General features: G+C 44.2%; 1 protein-coding gene across 1 annotated transcript; it reads left to right on the plus strand.

Moving 5' to 3' along the window:
- The first annotated feature begins 60 nt into the window (after positions 1-60).
- DUSP18 (dual specificity phosphatase 18) lies at positions 61-3878 on the plus strand. Its single transcript, XM_044243907.1, has 2 exons — positions 61-407; positions 3145-3878. Exon 2 carries the CDS (start codon positions 3214-3216, stop codon positions 3778-3780), a length of 567 nt encoding a protein of 188 aa, XP_044099842.1. The 5' UTR covers positions 61-407; positions 3145-3213; the 3' UTR covers positions 3781-3878.
- The last annotated feature ends 12487 nt before the right edge of the window (positions 3879-16365 follow it).

A 16365-nucleotide genomic window follows, 5' to 3' on the forward strand; every position in this document is an offset into this window, starting at 1 on the left:
AGGCTGAGGACGCAGCAGGATTGTCCCTCGGCAGCCGCCGTGGTGCAGCCCGGCGCGTTGCCGTGGAGACGGGCTGGCAGAGGTGGAGCCGGCTGCCGCGCGCTGAGCTGACTCTACCTCTCCGCCAGGACTCATGTGGCCCCCGCGTGATCGCGGGGCGGGTAATGGGGTAAGACCGGGCGGGGCAGCTCCAGGGAACCGAGACGAGACCGGGGTTTCCAGAAGACCCGGCACAGCGGATTCCTCCCCGCGAGGAGGGACCATTGCTATGGAAACCAGAGCGCGGGGCAGCGGGGGATTGTGGCTCCCAGATGGTGACCGATCTTCTCTCTCCCCGAGACCCTCACCCGAGGCTTCGGGCGCGATTGATTTCTGAACGAACCTGCCCTCCCGCTCACGGGAGAGAGGTAAGACTGTGGGGGTGGTCTTGACATCCAGCAGGCGAGGGAGCCCATTCCTGCGTCAACTCCCCCAGGAAACCCGGCAGGCTCACCCATGGGAGTGGCTCTTTGCTCTTGTCAAGCCGTGGACTTCGTTCCACGCTTATAACCTGGGATTAATGAACGCCCCGCGGTCTTTGCCAACTTTTCCCACACGTAGTGAGACCAGAAAGACCAGCTTTCGGACCTTGCTTTGTGACCCTAGACAGCTCCTTGTCTCCTCACTACCTCACTTTCCCGTGTGTAAAGTGGAGATATTAACCATAGACACCTATTATGTCGGCTTGAAGATCGAACCAGATGAAGGAAGCCAAAGGCTTTGTAAGCTATAAAATGGTGAAACTAACCGCCACCACCCTCCCCCTCACACTAAATGTTCTTCAGATCTTTGTTTCATTTCTTGAGGCAATCCTTCCAACTCCCTGGCCCGGAGCCTGAAATAAATCCCTTTTTTCTTCACTCCATAAAGCCCTACATTTCAATGTCCCTAACACCAGCAAGAATAGTTAGATGTTAATTAAGGGCTTATTCTGTGTCAGGTCCTGTGTCACACACTTTACCTCGGGTTACTTCTTTCCATCCTCAGACGATCCTTATGAGACAGGCACTGTTAATCCTATTTTCCAGCTCTGTTGTGCCTATAATTGCCATTTAATGTCTGTCTCTCCCACTAGACTTTGAGCTCTGTGAAAGAAGGGGCTGTGACTGTCTTGTACATTTCAGTATCCCCAGCACCTAATGCAGAGCCTGATAAATACCACTTGACTAGCATGAAAAAGTCTCTTCTCGCATCACTACCCTTACCTTCAAGAGAAGTGTCTCTGCATACTTGTCACTGTGCTGAATAGCAGTTTCCTCTATTCCTGTTGCCCACTGGGCACTATTTTTGGGGACCCTTGGTCCACTCTTCTCTGGGTTTTTTGGGTGACAAGGATCCATTATTTTGGGTGATGGGACATCCCTTAGTATTTAGGCTTTCAGCTGAGTTTTGGGGAGCTTTTCTCTGCCCCCACATGACTTTAGGCAAACAGCCCCATCTGGCCTTCCTGGGGTGAGCCTGATGCATTTGACTCCGGGGCATTGGCTGGTAGGATTTCCTATGTAGCTTTTGGCCTTCTTCTCCAGCAGCTAAGGAACCATCCTCACCTCCACCAAGCTCTTACCCCAAATTCTAGACAAACAAGGCCAGGAAACTCATTCTCCCCAGAAGATCTCTGAGATGGCAGAGTCGTGGCTATTGAAGTCATTCCTCATTCAACACATATTTATCAAGCACCAAACTTAGCATTGGTGTTACAGTAAGAGTAAAGACAGTTACAGAAAATCCTAGTTACAGAAAATCCTAGTAGAATCCCAAATTCCCAGTGAATCCTGAATCAAGACAAAACTACGTCTTTAGGAAGTGGTAGGAAGCAGAGCACATAGGACTTAGAAAGCCTAGAGCAAGGACTTATTAAACCTCGGGGAGGGGTATGGATCCAAAAGGTTTCCCTCAGAAAGTGACCCTTAGCTAAGATCCCAAGTCCTCTGCTGAATGAAACAGATCAGAATCTGGTAGACTTGTAGGGAAAGAGGGTTCTGGGCTAAGAGAGCAGCAAAAGCAAAGGCCCTGGGCCAGGGAGGACCAGGTATCCATATGGCACTGCAAATGGCTCAGCATAGCCAAGGCCCTTGAGGATGGAGGAAAAGAGGCTAATGATGGGCAGGAGCCAGACCACAAATGGCCTTGACAATAAAACTAAGGGGCTCCATCTCATCCTGACCATGGATAGCCACTGAAATATATTAAGCAGAGGAACAGAGTTCTGCTCCTTGTTTGTCTCTGCCTGATGAAGACTGCCATTTGGCCTTGAGAATTGTGCTCTAAGTCCGAATACTCCTGTTTCAGTGGAGTAGGGGAAACTGTGCTATTTTTGCAGCTTTGCTTAAGACGGGGAGAATGAAGGGCCTGGGATTTCTTAGGAGAAAGCAGGGGTGTCCCCCTCCCTGGGTGCATTGCCACAGCCCTGCAGCACACAGCATCATGCTGGTACAGCTTGTCTACCTGAGGCCCCTTTGCTGCTCTGGGAGCTGCTATAGTGCCCCTCATGCTGGCCTCCAGGAAGCTGTCAGTTGCCTTCCTCCCTAGGCACTCTCCTTAGAGGCAAGGTGCAGGAGCTTGGTTAATGATATAGGACTCTGTAATTTGAGGTCACTTTCACAGGGAAAGTGAGGGTTTCCTCACTTTCCTCAGAGGGCTCTTGGAGCCGGGAAGCTGAGACCCTCCTCTCTCTTATACTACCAGTGACTCCTCATGTCACTGCTTCAGAGTCTTATGATTTGAGCATAACGTCAGAATAGAAACAAGACTGTGCAAGGGGCTCCCCCTTAAAGGGAGAGGAGGGCTGTGTGAACCTAGACAGAGAGGCCAGGGCCTTTGAGTTTGATTGACACAAGTCAGCCTGCCCAGCTGGAGATGGGGAGCCCCTCAAGGGCAGCCTTGACTTCCAGACTTGGAGATCAGTTCTCAGAGTAGCTCTGCTGTGATGGTCAGGGGACCGCCTTGGGGATCCTGTTATAGACCCAACCATCCATATCCCAGATCAGAATCTGGTAGACTTGTAGGGAAAGAGGGTTCTAGGCTAAGAGAGCAGCAAAAGCAAAGGCTTTGGTTTTCCGGCCCAGCTGGGCTCCTGCTCTCCAACCATTCTCTTCCTCCTTGCAGTTTTCCATGGCACAACCCAACAGAAAGATGTAGCCTTTGTGCCTCTCTGGCCGCTGACCCCCTGGCCCGATGACAGCACCCCCGTGTCCCTTTCCGGTTCAGTTCCGGCAGCCCTCGGTCAGCGGCCTCTCCCAGATCACCAGCAGCCTGTACATCAGCAACGGGGCAGCTGCCAACAACAAGCTCCTGCTCGCCAGCAGCCAGATCACCACGGTCATCAACGTTTCGGTCGAAGTGGTAAATACCTTATACGAGGACATCCAGTACGTACAGGTGCCTGTGGCCGACACCCCCACCTCGCGTCTTTGTGACTTCTTTGATCCCATTGCTGACCACATCCACAGCGTGGAGGTGAAGCAGGGCCGCACACTGCTGCATTGTGCCGCCGGCGTGAGCCGCTCTGCCTCACTCTGCCTCGCCTACCTCATGAAGTACCACGCCATGTCCCTGCGGGACGCCCACGCATGGACCAGGTCATGCCGACCCATCATCCGGCCCAACCACGGCTTCTGGGAGCAGCTTGTCCACTACGAGTTCCAGCTGTTCGGCAAGAACACTGTGCACATGGTCAGCTCCCCAATGGGAGTGATCCCTGACATCTACGAGAAGGAGGTCTGTTTGATGATTCCTCTGTGAGCCATCCTGCCAGCCCCCCACACTCAGGTCTGGGGTGCAGATCTGCTGTGGACCCACCACCCAGACCTGAACGTAAACATTTCATTTCTGCTGATACAGAAAAAAAACAGATGAGGCCTTTCATAAGGGCCAGGAAAAAAAGGAAAGGTGCTATAGCTTTTAATCTTATTATCCCTATCTTCAAAGATTAACTCCACTAACCATACAGGGTGCAGAGAAGTTTCCTACCCTTGTGAGTGACAGGTCATGGCTGCTGGCCAGAGGGGAAGAGTGAGGCAAGTGCCCAGGCCAGATAGACTAGCGCCTAAAGCATTTGGCAAGCCTGGAATCCTGCTGCCCTCGCCCATACCGACTAACCCAGGAATGAGTCAGCCACAGTTCCATTAAATTCTTTTAAACCCAAAGCCAGAGCCTTAAGCATTGTGGCGTCACAGTAAGTGGGCCAACCCACTAGGTAAGTGGCCTTTGGGTGGTGCTCTGGGAGTCTTGGGGGCCCAGGCCAACCCTGCTTCCACCTTCGACCCACAGGGCCCCAACTCTGGTTTTCTGGATGGGATTTACACATGACATAGTTTGCAAAGAAAGCATTCCACAGTGTAAGAATTTTTTAAAAAATATTTTTGATTTTGAGTGCTGCTGTATATGGCAAGGTCTCAAAGTACCCTTGGCAGTCCCCTGCCAGCCCTTGATGGAAGGTGGCATTAGCTTCCTTCTGGGGGGCACATGTGGAGAGCAGGCCTGATGTCAGGTTTCAGGCGTTCCTCTCCCAGGTACTGATTTGCAAGGCTAGAGCGGCAGACCAGAACCTGGCCTTGTAACCTCCTCCCCATGGGATTCACACTTCTTGGTGCCTCAGCTTTCTCATCTGTCCAAGCAATGACAGCCTTTTCTGGAAATCACAGCATTGCCACGGAGGTTCAAAGATCCCTTAACACGGGGCCTGGCACAGGGTAGGGTAGGTAGCAACTTTCGTCACAAATGATGCTTTGGCCCTGCTGGCCTGGATCTGCGTGGTCATCCTCACGATGGCATTTCCCCACATCTGTGCACAGTCCTTCACTTGTTTACAAAGTGCTCTTCCAAAAGGTCATCCTGTGGGGGAAAAAATGTGGTTTAAAGGCTTTTCAGACCCTACCTTAGAAGAGGCCTGGACTTCTTAGCCTTTTCAGAGTTTATGTTGTGTTTAATCCACGAGTGACCGGGGGTCCTAAAGTGAGGAGCACACTTCCAGCTTCCCCCGAAAGGCCTTGTTTAGATTGCTGACCATTAATGTCAGTGCTGCCTAACCACTGGAGTCCATGGGAACAAATGAACGGGCCCCACCTATAAGGCCAGAAATCCAGGATTTTTCAAACCCCCCAGGGGCCTGAGGCCTGACTCAAGACCAACTAATCTAATCCAGAGGTTTTCAGACCAACAATATATGAGACAGACAAAAGCACAACAGCTCTGGGAGTCCAGAGCCCAGTGGAAGCCAAATGCCTTCTCCCTCCAAACCTATCCCAACCCCACTTCCATAAAGGGCATGCCCAGGGGTGTAATTTTAGGGTGCAGGGGAGAAGGAAAATCCCTGCTTTAGACTTCTTGTTTTACAGGTGAATAAACAGACCCACAAACAACAGGGCTGGTGCAAAACAGCCTTTCTGGAAGAAACCCAGATGGAAAATTTCTTTCATAGTCTTTTTAAAGAGAAATTGGTTGGGACATATTTTATCTTCATTTTTAAAAATTTTGAATTAACATACCATAAAATTAACTTTTTTGTATGTACAGTTCTGTTTTAACACATTTGTGTAACTACCTCTGCAATCAGGACACAGGGCAGTTCCATCACCCACAAAATTCTCCTATGCCACCCCTTTGTATTCAAACATCTGCCCTGCCCCAGGCCTCTGGCACATACCAACCTGATCTCTGTTCCTATAAATTTGCCTTTTCCAGAACGTCACATACATAGCATCATAGAAGATGTAACTTCTGGATGTAACTGGCTGCTTTCACTATGTCTTTGAGAATCATACTTTTTACTTTTTATAGCTAAGCAGTGTTCCATTGTATGGATAACCACAGTTCATTTTAATATTCACCCATTGAAGGATATTTGGGTAGTTCCCAGTTTGGGAAAATTTTAAATAAAACTGCTACAAAATCTGTACGTAAGTACAAATGAAAACATAAGTTTTCATTTATCTAGGGTATATGCCTAAAAAGTGGGATTGATCTGTTGGTTATATGGTAAAGGTTCTGTTTAACTTTATGAAAAACTACCAGACTTCCAGAGTGCCTGTATGTTTTGCATCCTACTATGAAAGATCCACTTCCTCAGTGGTATTTGGTACTGCCAATATTTTTTATTTTAGCCATTCTGATAGGTATGTGGTATCAGCTCATTGTGGTTTTAAATTGCATTTTCCTAATGGTTAATGATGCTGAGCATCTTTTTGTGTGGTTCATTGCCTTCCACATACCCTCTTTGGTGAAGTGTCTGTTCAACTCTTTTGTCCATTTTAAAATTAGGCTGTTTTCTTACTCTTTTTTTTTTTTTTTTAGATTTTATTTATTTATTTGTCAGAGAGAGAGGGAGAGAGAGCGAGCACAGGCAGACAAAGTGGCAGGCAGAGGCAGAGGGAGAAGCAGGCTCCCCGCCGAACAAGGAGCCCGATGTGGGACTCGATCCCAGGACGCTGGGATCATGCCCTGAGCCGAAGGCAGCCGCTTAACCAACTGAGCCACCCAGGCGTCCCTGTTTTCTTACTCTTGAGTGTTAAGAGCACTTTATACATTCTGGATACAAGTCCTTTGTCAGATACAGATTTGTAAATATTTTTTCCCAGTCTAGCTTGTCTTTTCATTTCTCTTAGAAGTATTTTTTACAGACCAAAGTTTTTAATTTTGATGAAGAGCAACTTGCCAGTTTTTCTTCTTATGGACTGTTCTTCATATCTGTAAAGTTTCACAGGTGAGGTAAACACACCAGAGGAGATAGGTGCAAGGCAAGATTTATTAAAGGCACTCTCCAGGGAAGTTTCAGGGCTCTGGAGAAGGGGAGCCAGGAAAGTCATACCGGGAGGAGGTGGGCACTCTCCTGCGAGGTTCTGCAACTCGGAAAAGGGGAGGCATATGGTAAGGTATTTGGTGATCAGAGGGTATGGGGTAAGGGCTCCTGATACTCCTATTTCCTGCATAGGTATTGGTTACCTATGGAGAGTGACCCTTTTGGCAGGAGGGTCAAGGGTTAAGGAAAGGGGGGGAGGGGGTTAGAAGATGGCGGCCCCCGTGGTTATTTCTGTAGTTCCTCCTGCATTCCCGGAACCGCCAACCCAACAATATCTATGGACTCTACTTCATATCTAAGAACTCTTTCTAACCCCAGAGCACAAAGATTCTCTCCAATGTTAAGATTTGAGGGTCTAAATTTTTCACTTATTTTTATGATCCTTTGGTATAAGGTGTGAATATTAGTTTGAGACTCATATTTTTTCATATAGATGTCTAATGGTTTCAACTACATTTGTTGAGTCCTTTATTGAGCTGCCTTGCTTCTTTCTGTAGGACTGTTTTGGACTCTTGATTCTGTGTGATATATGTATCTTTCTCTTCACCAATCCCACACTATCTTGATTACCTTAGCATTATAGTAAATTTTAAAGTCAGATAGTGAGTCCTCCAATTTTCTTTTTAAAAAGATTGTTTGGGTTATTCTACTTTCTTTGTCTTTCACATAAATTTTAGAACCAACTTGTCTGTAACAACAACAACAAATATAAACTCCTACTGGGATTTCAATTCAAAGTGTTTTAAATCTCTTGGCCAGTTTGGGGGAGAACTGCCACCTTTACTCTGTTGAATCTTCCAATCCATGAATATAGTATATCTCCCCATTGAGTTAGGTCTTTGATGTCTTTCATCAGTGTTTTGTGGTTTTCAGCATATAAATCTTAATGTATTATACTGTATTTATTCCTAAGTATTTCAGTTGAGGGAGAGCACTGTGAAAAAAATTTTTGATGTTGGTTTCCAATCTTTCGTTGTTGGTACTGTATAGAAATATAATTGATTTTTGTGTATTGACTTTGTATCCTGTGACCCTGCTAAGAGCATTTTTGTAGAATCCTTGGCAATCTACATATAGACAATCTTGTCGTGTGCAAATAGAATTAGTTTTATTCCTTTCCAATCGGAATGTCTTTGATTTATTATTTTATTACACTGGCTATGACTTCCAGTATGATGATGAATATGAATGATGAAAGTGGACATTCTTACTTTATTCCTGATCTTAGAAAGTGTTCCATCTTTTACGATTAATTGTGATGTTAACTATAGGCTTTTTGTAGTTAAGGAAGCCCTTTATTAAGGCAGTTAGGGAAGAGTAAGAAAGTATTTTCTCCCCTTCTATTTACTGAAAAAGATGTGTGAATTGATGTTATTTCTCCTTTAAATGTTTGGTAGAATTCACCAGTGAAGCCCTGGGACCTGGACACTTCTTTTTCATAAGGATTTAACAATGAATTCAATTCTTTTAATAGTTAAAATGACTAAGTTATCTATTTCATCTTGGATGAGTTTTGGTACTTTGTGATTTTTCAGGAATAGCACCATTTCATCCAGGTTGTCAAATATATGCACATCGAGTTATTTATAGTATTCCTTATTATCTTCATTATCTGCAGGGTCCACAGAAATATCATCTTTTCATTCTTAATGATGATAATTTGTCTTCTCTCTTTATTTCTTTGTTAGTCCGTCTACAGGTTTACCAATTTTTAAAATCTTTTTAAACAACTACCTACCATGTTTTTTATTTTCTCTATTGTTCTTCCCTTTCCTACTTCATTGATTTCTGTTCTTTATTATTTTCAGTTATGCTTGTTTCAAATGTATCTTGTTCTCTTTTCTAATTTCATAAGGTAGAAACTTAGATTATTGATTTCAGACCTGCCTCCCACAAATTTTTATATACTGCATTTTCATTTTTGTTCATTTCAGAATGTTTTCTAATTTCTCTTGAAATGTTCTCCTTTACCCATGTATTACTTAGAAGTATATAGTTTAATTTCTAAGTATTGTAAATTTTACCACCAGTTCTCTGTTACTGGTTTCTATTTAATTACATCATGATCAGAGGACATAAGTTGTATGATTTTATTTCTTTAAATTTGTTAATGTTAACTTTACCATGTAGGATGTGGTCTATCTTGGTGAACATTTCATGTGTACTTGAGGAAAAAAACATCATTTTGGATAGGGTGGTCAATAAATATCAGTTTATTGATTGATGATGACTGATGGTGGTTTCAATTCTTTTATACTTTGTTTTTCTGTTTACTTGTTCTATTGATTACTGAGAGAAGAGTGTTGGAAATACTTAAATATTTACCTATACCTCCTTTCAATTCTCTTAATCTTTTGTCTCGTGTATTTTGAAGTTTTGTTGTTAGGTACATACATATTGAGGATTGTTATGTCTTTATGGTAAATTGACCTTTTTTTCAACATGCAATGTCCCTTTACCCTTCTTAATTTTTTGAAGTCTACTTTGCCTGATATGACTATAACCACTCCAGCTTTCTTTTAAGTAGTATTTGCATGATACATCTTTTTACATCCTTTTTCTTTGAATCTACTGTATTGTTAGATTGAAAATGGGTTTCTTGGAGCACTTGGGTGGCTCAGTCAGTTAAGCATCTGCCTTTGGTCTGGGTCATGATCCCGGGATCCTGGGATCAAGCCCCACATCAGGCTTTTTGCTCAGCAGAGAGCCTGTTTTTCCCTCTCCCTCTGCCACTCCCCCTACTTTTGTGCTCTCTCATCTGTCTCTCTCTCTCTCTCAAATAAACTAATTAATTAATTAAAAAATAAAAATTTAAAAAAAGAGGAGTGCTTGGGTGGCTCCGCTTGTTGAGCACCTGCCTTCAGCTCAGGTCATGATCTGGGGATCTGGGATTGAGCCCTACATGGGGCTCCCTGCTCAGTAGGGAACCGACTTCTCCCTCTGCTCCTCCCCCCTGCTTGTGATTGCTCCCTCTCTCATACTCTCTCTCTTTCAAATAAATAAATAAATATATATATATATATTTTTAAATGGTTTTCTTGTAGATACCATATGGTTGGGGCTTTTTTAACATATCTAATCTGTCTTTTAATTGGTGCATTTAGACCAAAATTATCAATATTTGGATTTAGGTCTGCCATTTTGTTTTCTGCTTATCCTCTGTTTTACTTTTTCCTGCTTTTTTTTTGGACTATTCAATATTTTTAAAGTATTCCATTTTAATTTTATATAGTTTTTTTAGAAGTGACACTAGATAATATACATACTTAACATTTTAGAATCTATTTAGAATTAATCTTAATCTTTCCTCTGATGTTCAATGGATAATGTATTAGTTTTATCTACCTGCTATAACAAATTACTATAAACTTAGCGGCCTAAAGCAATACCTATTCATATTTCACAATTTCTGTCAGTCAGAAGTCTGGTTCGGCTTGACTGAATCTTTTGCTTAGGGTCTCACAGGCCAAAGTCAAGATGTTTCATAAGGCTGAAATTACATGTGTTTTTTCTTACTGGAGGCTCTGGGAAGGATTCTGTTTCCAAGCTTTTTGAGGTTGTTGACTGAATTCAGTTCCTTGTAGTTGTAGGACAAAGGACTCCATTTCCTTACTATCAGCTGGGTGATCTTTTCTCCTAGAAGCTGCCCACATTCCTTCAAATGCTATAAAGGGGGTTGAGTCCCTCTCACACTTTGAATACCTTTGACTTTTCTTTCTGTTGTATCTCTCTGAATCTAGCCAGAGAAAATTCTCTGGTTTTAAGGATTTGTGTGATTAGGTTAGGCCTGCCCAATAATCCAGATAATACTTATTTTAAAGCCCATAACCTCAATTAGATCTACAAAGTCATGTACAGTAACACTCACTGTTTCCTGGAAATATGGCAGAGACATCTTTGAAAGGAATAGGCATTCTGACAGTCACAGTTAATTTCTATTGATCTATCTTCAAGTTCACAGACTTCCCTCTATTATCTCCATTCTGCTACTAAGGCCATTCAGGACATTTTAAAAACAATTTTTTAAAAATATTTTATTTATTTATTTGACAGAGGACATTTTAAAAACAATTTTTAAAAAATATTTTATTTATTTATTCGACAGAGATCACAAGTAGGCAGAAAGGCAAGCAGAGAGAGAGGAGGAAGAAGGCTCCCTGCTGAGCAGAGAGCCCGATGTAGGGCTCTGTTCCAGGACCCCAGGATCATGACCTGAGCCGAAGGCAGAGGCTTTAACCTACTGAGCCACCCAGGTGCCCTGATATTTTCAAATTTTAATGAATATAATTTATTAGTTTTAAATTTTCTATTTGGTTATTTCCTGTATCTTCTATTTTTCTGCTAAATCATTTTATCTTTTCATTTGTAAAGTCTTTTTCCGATATTCCATCTAGGTCATCTCAGTGTTCGGACTTATCTGGTTCTTTGTATGGAGAGTAATTTTGAATTATATCCTGAACATTTTCAATATTATGTTTTCTTTTTTTTAAGATTTTATTCATTTATTTGACAGACAGATCACAAGTAGGCAGAGAGGCAGGCAGAGAGGAGGAAGCAGACTCCCCACAGAGCAGAGAGCCCGATGTGGGGCTCGATCCCAGGACCCTGAGATCATGACCTGAGCCGAAGGCAGCGGCTTAACCCACTGAGCCACCCAGGCGCCCCTCAATATTATGATTTGAGACTCTGGGTTGGTTAAATCCTATGGAAAATGATGAGTTTTGTTTTAGGAGGCCTGGCCACACATGGGTGGCCAATGAAATTGTAACACACAGAGAAAGCTGCACAGTCATGCTAGGTGACCAACTGAATTACAATTTACCCTAGTAGATGTTTGAATTAACCTATCACCTTGGTCAGAATTGGCGCCCAAAAGGCGCCCAGAGGGTGGGGCCCATACTCCTTGGTAACTAAGGAGACAGTATATATCCCCCCACTGATGGGATGTCTCCACCCGGCCTGACCCACCCTGGTATTTGGGCTTTGTTACCTGGGGCAGGTTTCTAGGACTTGTTTTTAAGTAAGTCCCCTGGGGGAAGGGGAGCAGGGACAGTTTAAGGGTTAAACAACAAGGTTATTGTTTAATGGATGGAAGCCCTCTGGCTAAATAGGTCCTTACAAAGACTATGAGCACAAAATGGAGTCATTTATGCTAAGCCTCATGCCACCAGACTGAGACTTAAATTAATTACACTTTGGCCCTACCAGAAATGGAATCTCAAACCAGTCTATCAGGAGTTGCCTGATCAGGATGCCTGGGTGGCTCAGTCAGTTCAGCATCTGCATTAGGCTCAGGTCATGATCCCAGGGTCCTGGGATCAAGCTCCACATTGGGCTCCCTGCTCAGCAGGGAGTCTCCTTCTTCCTCTGCCCCTCCCCCCCACTCCTGTGTGCTCTTTTTCTCTCAAAAATAGATAAAATCTTTTTTTAAAGATGAGACAGGGTGTTTCTTTTTTCTTTTTTTAAAAGATTTTATTTATTTATTTGACAGAGACAGAGAGACACTGTGAGAGGGAACACAAGCAGGGAGAGTGGCAGAGGGAGAAGCAGACTTCTTGCTGAGCAGGGAGCCTGACGTGGTACTCGAACCCACCCTGGGATCCTGACCTGAGCCAAAGGCAGATGCTCAATGACTGAACCACCCAGGTGTACAGAAATAAATGAAATCTTTAAAAAAAAAAAAAGGACGCCTGGGTGGCTCAGTTGGTTAAATGGCTGCCTTTGGCTCAGGTCATGATCTCAGCGTCCTGGGATCAAGTCCCACATCAGGCTCCTTGCTTAGCAGGAAGCCTGCTTCTCCCTCTGCCTCTGCCTGCCACTCTGTCTTCCTATGCTCACTCTCTCTAACAAAAAAAAAAAAAAAAAAGGAGTTGCTTGATTAGCACTAGTTAGATAACCTTCCTGATAGATCTTTGCCATCCCCTAAAGAAAAATAACCTTGCAGTAATCTACCCACTTTTTTGCCTAAAATAACTTCCTTATACCTAATCTCTTCTGCTTAAAAAAGTCTTTCATTTTGTACAGCTCCTTGGAGCTTCTTTCTTTCTGGTAGTTTGAATGCTGCCAGATCCATGAATCATTGAATAAAACCAGTAAGATCTTTCAAATCTACACAGCTGGTGCACCTGGGTGGCTCAGTCGGTTAAGCATCTGCCTTCAGCTCCAGTCATGATCACAGGGTCCTAGAACTGAACCTCGTGTCCAGCTCCCTGTTCAGCAGGGAGCCTGCTTCTCCCTCTCCATCTCCTACTCCCCCTGTTTGTGCTCTCTTGAACTTTCTCTCACATAAATAAACAAATAACATCTTTAAAAAATAAAATAAATAAAATAAAATCTACACAGTTGAATTTTGTGTTTTAAAAGGACCAAGGTGGGGTGCCTGGGTGGCTCAGTGGGTTAAAGCCTCTGCCTTCGGCTCAGGTCATGATCCCAGGATCCTGGGATTGAGCCCCAAATCACATCGGGCTCTCTGCTCAGTGGGAAGCCTGCTTCCTCCTCCTCTCTCTCTCTCTGCCTGCCTCTCTGCCTACTTGTGATCTCTGTCTGTCAAATGAATAAATAAAATCTTTAAATAAATAAATAAATGAAAGGACCATGGTTCCTGGCACCTGGGTGGTTCTGTCAGTTAAGTATCTGCCTTCGGCTCTGGTTGTGATCCTGGGGTCCTGGGATCGAGTCCTGCATCAGACTCCCCTGCTTCTCCCTCTGCCTCTCACTCTCTGTCTCTCATGAAGAAATAAAATCTTTTTTTTTTTTAAGATTTTATTTATTTATTTATTTGTCAGAGAGAGAGAAAGAGAGAAATTGCACAAGCAGGCAGAGTGGCAGGCAGAGGCAGAGAGAGAAGCAGGCTTCCTGCTGAGCAAGGAGCCCAGTGTGGGACTCGATCCCAGTACCATGGGATCATGACCTGAGCTGAAGGCAGTGACCTAACAGACTGAGCCACCCAGGCGTCCCAGAAATAAAATCTTAAAGAAAAAAAATGTCTTTCAAAGGGCCATAGTTCCAGTGTCAGTTCAATTTTCCAAACTTTAGCAATGTACTTTAGATCTAATTCTGTACCACCCAGGGGCCAGTCTGGGTCGTCTCCCTAGTTTAGTTCTGAAAGTCATTGGAATACTGTTTAGACTCAGATCCATGCCTAGAGCCTGGCAGTTCATATGCAACTTTTTAGGCTCCATTTCCCCAGCTCCTTCCTCTCCAGGATCTCCCCCACATTTTGGGGTCTTCAAGGCTACCCATCCCCAGGTCCTCCATGTGGAAATCAGAGCCTTTGGCTTCCCTGCTCTGCTGCAGACATTCTGTGACTGCGTCTGCTCTGGAGCCAGGCGAATACAGAAAAGGCAATGGGAATTCCTTCCCCTGACCCGCGCTCCCTCCCTCCATACACACTTTTTAGACCAAGGCTCTTTTGGTCCGAGGGAAGGATTCCCCTCAGGATTTTAGGTGCTTTCCCAGCTGCTCCTGCACTTGCTGCTGCCCTGAGTTTGTTTATTTATTTATTTTATTAATTTTTTTATTAATTTTTTTGACACACAGCAAGAGAGGGAACACAAGCAGGAGTGGAAGAGGGAGAGGGAGAATAGGCTTCTGGTGGAGCAGGAAGCTGGATAGGGGGGAGGAGGTTGGGGGGAGGCTGACGGACGGGGGGGGGGGGGGCCTCGATCCCAGGACCCTGGGTGACCACTGAGCCACCCAAGCACCCTTGCCCTGAATTTTAACTTAAGTACGAGGCTTGCCTGAAAGCAGGGCAAAAGAAGAGTAAAGGGAAAAAGAAAAAAAGGGGGGGGTTCTCTTACTTTATCCTAAAGGGGCCCTTCTTTCTACTCCTCAGACCAGGAAGATAGGGCTTCTTGGAGTTTTTTCTTCCATGCCCAGTGCACAGTTCCAGGAGTCATGCTGCCTTTGAGACCAGGCCAGGAGATACAGGAACAAAAAACAAAACAGGAAGCTCACTGCCAGATTGTTTATACTTCAAGTTCTGATTCCCTTCCCCAAACCACCTGCTACCATTTCATTTTTCGAGTCCTCAGAAAGCTGTTCCATTCAGTCCCATGTTTTTGGTTGCATTTGGGGGAAGGACAGATGATGCTTACTCTATCTTAATCAGAACTGGAACCCTAAGAAATTTATTTTTAAAGATATATGCCCATTTGTGGAAAAAGAAAAACAAATACAGTCTATCTATAAGACTATCTTGAAGCAATAACCAAGTCAACATTTTGGTATAGTGGTATATTTCCTTCCATGCATTTTTTTTCATGAGGAAATACAGTTTTGGATCCTCCTTTTTAAATTATTCTTCTTAACTTTCTGAATTGGTTGGGGTAGGATCAAAAGAGTTCACATCTGGGGCACCTGGGTGGTTCAGTGGGTTAAAGCCTCTGCCTTCGACTCAGGTCATAGTCTCAGGGTCCTGGGATCGAGCCCCACATCAGGCTCTCTGCTCAGCAGGGAGCCTGTTTCCCTCTCTCTCTCTGCCTACTTGTGATCTCTGTCAAATAAATAAATAAAATCTTTAAAAAGAAAAAAAAGGAGTTCACATCCTAAGAGGAAGAGGTTGAGACTGAGGGCTCTTGAGAGGGTCCAAGTCCTTTTCCCAAGTAGTTCACTCTGTTCCTTCAGACTCAGTAGGGTGATCCTTGACTCAAACAACCTAGGAAAAGTAGGTCATGTGGGAGCTTTAGTATAATGCTGTAATAGGGAAGAATGAAATGATTCTCACAGCCCAACATCCTGGCTTGGAGCAGGGATTCCAGGTCTCTGTGATTTTATGAACCTTTAACTTTCCGACTTTAAAAGTGCAGAATTTCTTTCTTTCTTTATGGTGAATTAAAGAATTAAATTTGGCTTAAGAAAGTTTCTGTGAAGTTTATTATACCCCTGTCAGAGAAATAGTGACATGCTTGTGGTCCTGGAAATTTCCCTGAACAACATTTGTTAAGATGGCGATCTCATTACAAACCCCAAGGACACGTAGCTCTTGACCCTATAGCACACAAACCCTCCTTACCTACATCCTGGGATGTTACATCCAAATGCCCTAAGAATCCATCAATCTCACATCGGGATTTAGGATCTATATCACTTAAGAAGCTGGAAGAGAGTTGAAAGGTGGATTTTCATTCTGCTTTGTGACTTCAGGCAGACCCTGGAATTTTTCTGGAATTCTGCTGACTCCATAAAAATGGGAGTCACAATGGCCTCTGTAGTGGCCCTGAGGATGTGTCCCACAGACCTCCAATGACAGCAAGTAAAACCGACCAAGGGCAGTGTGAAATCTTATCACCACATTTCTGCTCAGGCTAGACTTCCCTCAGGCTCCTTCTAGGCAGGTCCCGAGCACAGCAGGAATACTGAAGCAGACCCATTCCTGCGAGACGTGGGGCTCTTCTGGTTGCCTTCCTTGGCTCAAGGGCTCTGATGACCTTGCTGAACCTTCCTTAGACCACAGGGTGGTCAGGAACGCTTACACCCAACCTCACTTTCTCCTCCACTCAGAGTCTTACATCATGGCCTGACATCTCTCC

The sequence above is a fragment of the Neovison vison genome, chromosome 3, assembly GCF_020171115.1.
Source record: "Neovison vison isolate M4711 chromosome 3, ASM_NN_V1, whole genome shotgun sequence".
Taxonomy (NCBI): Eukaryota; Metazoa; Chordata; class Mammalia; order Carnivora; family Mustelidae; genus Neogale; species Neogale vison.

Coding starts and splice junctions, on each gene's coding strand:
- DUSP18 (XM_044243907.1), top strand. CDS start 3,214: ATGACAGCACCCCCGTGTCCCTTTCCGGTTCAGTTCCGGCAGCCCTCG.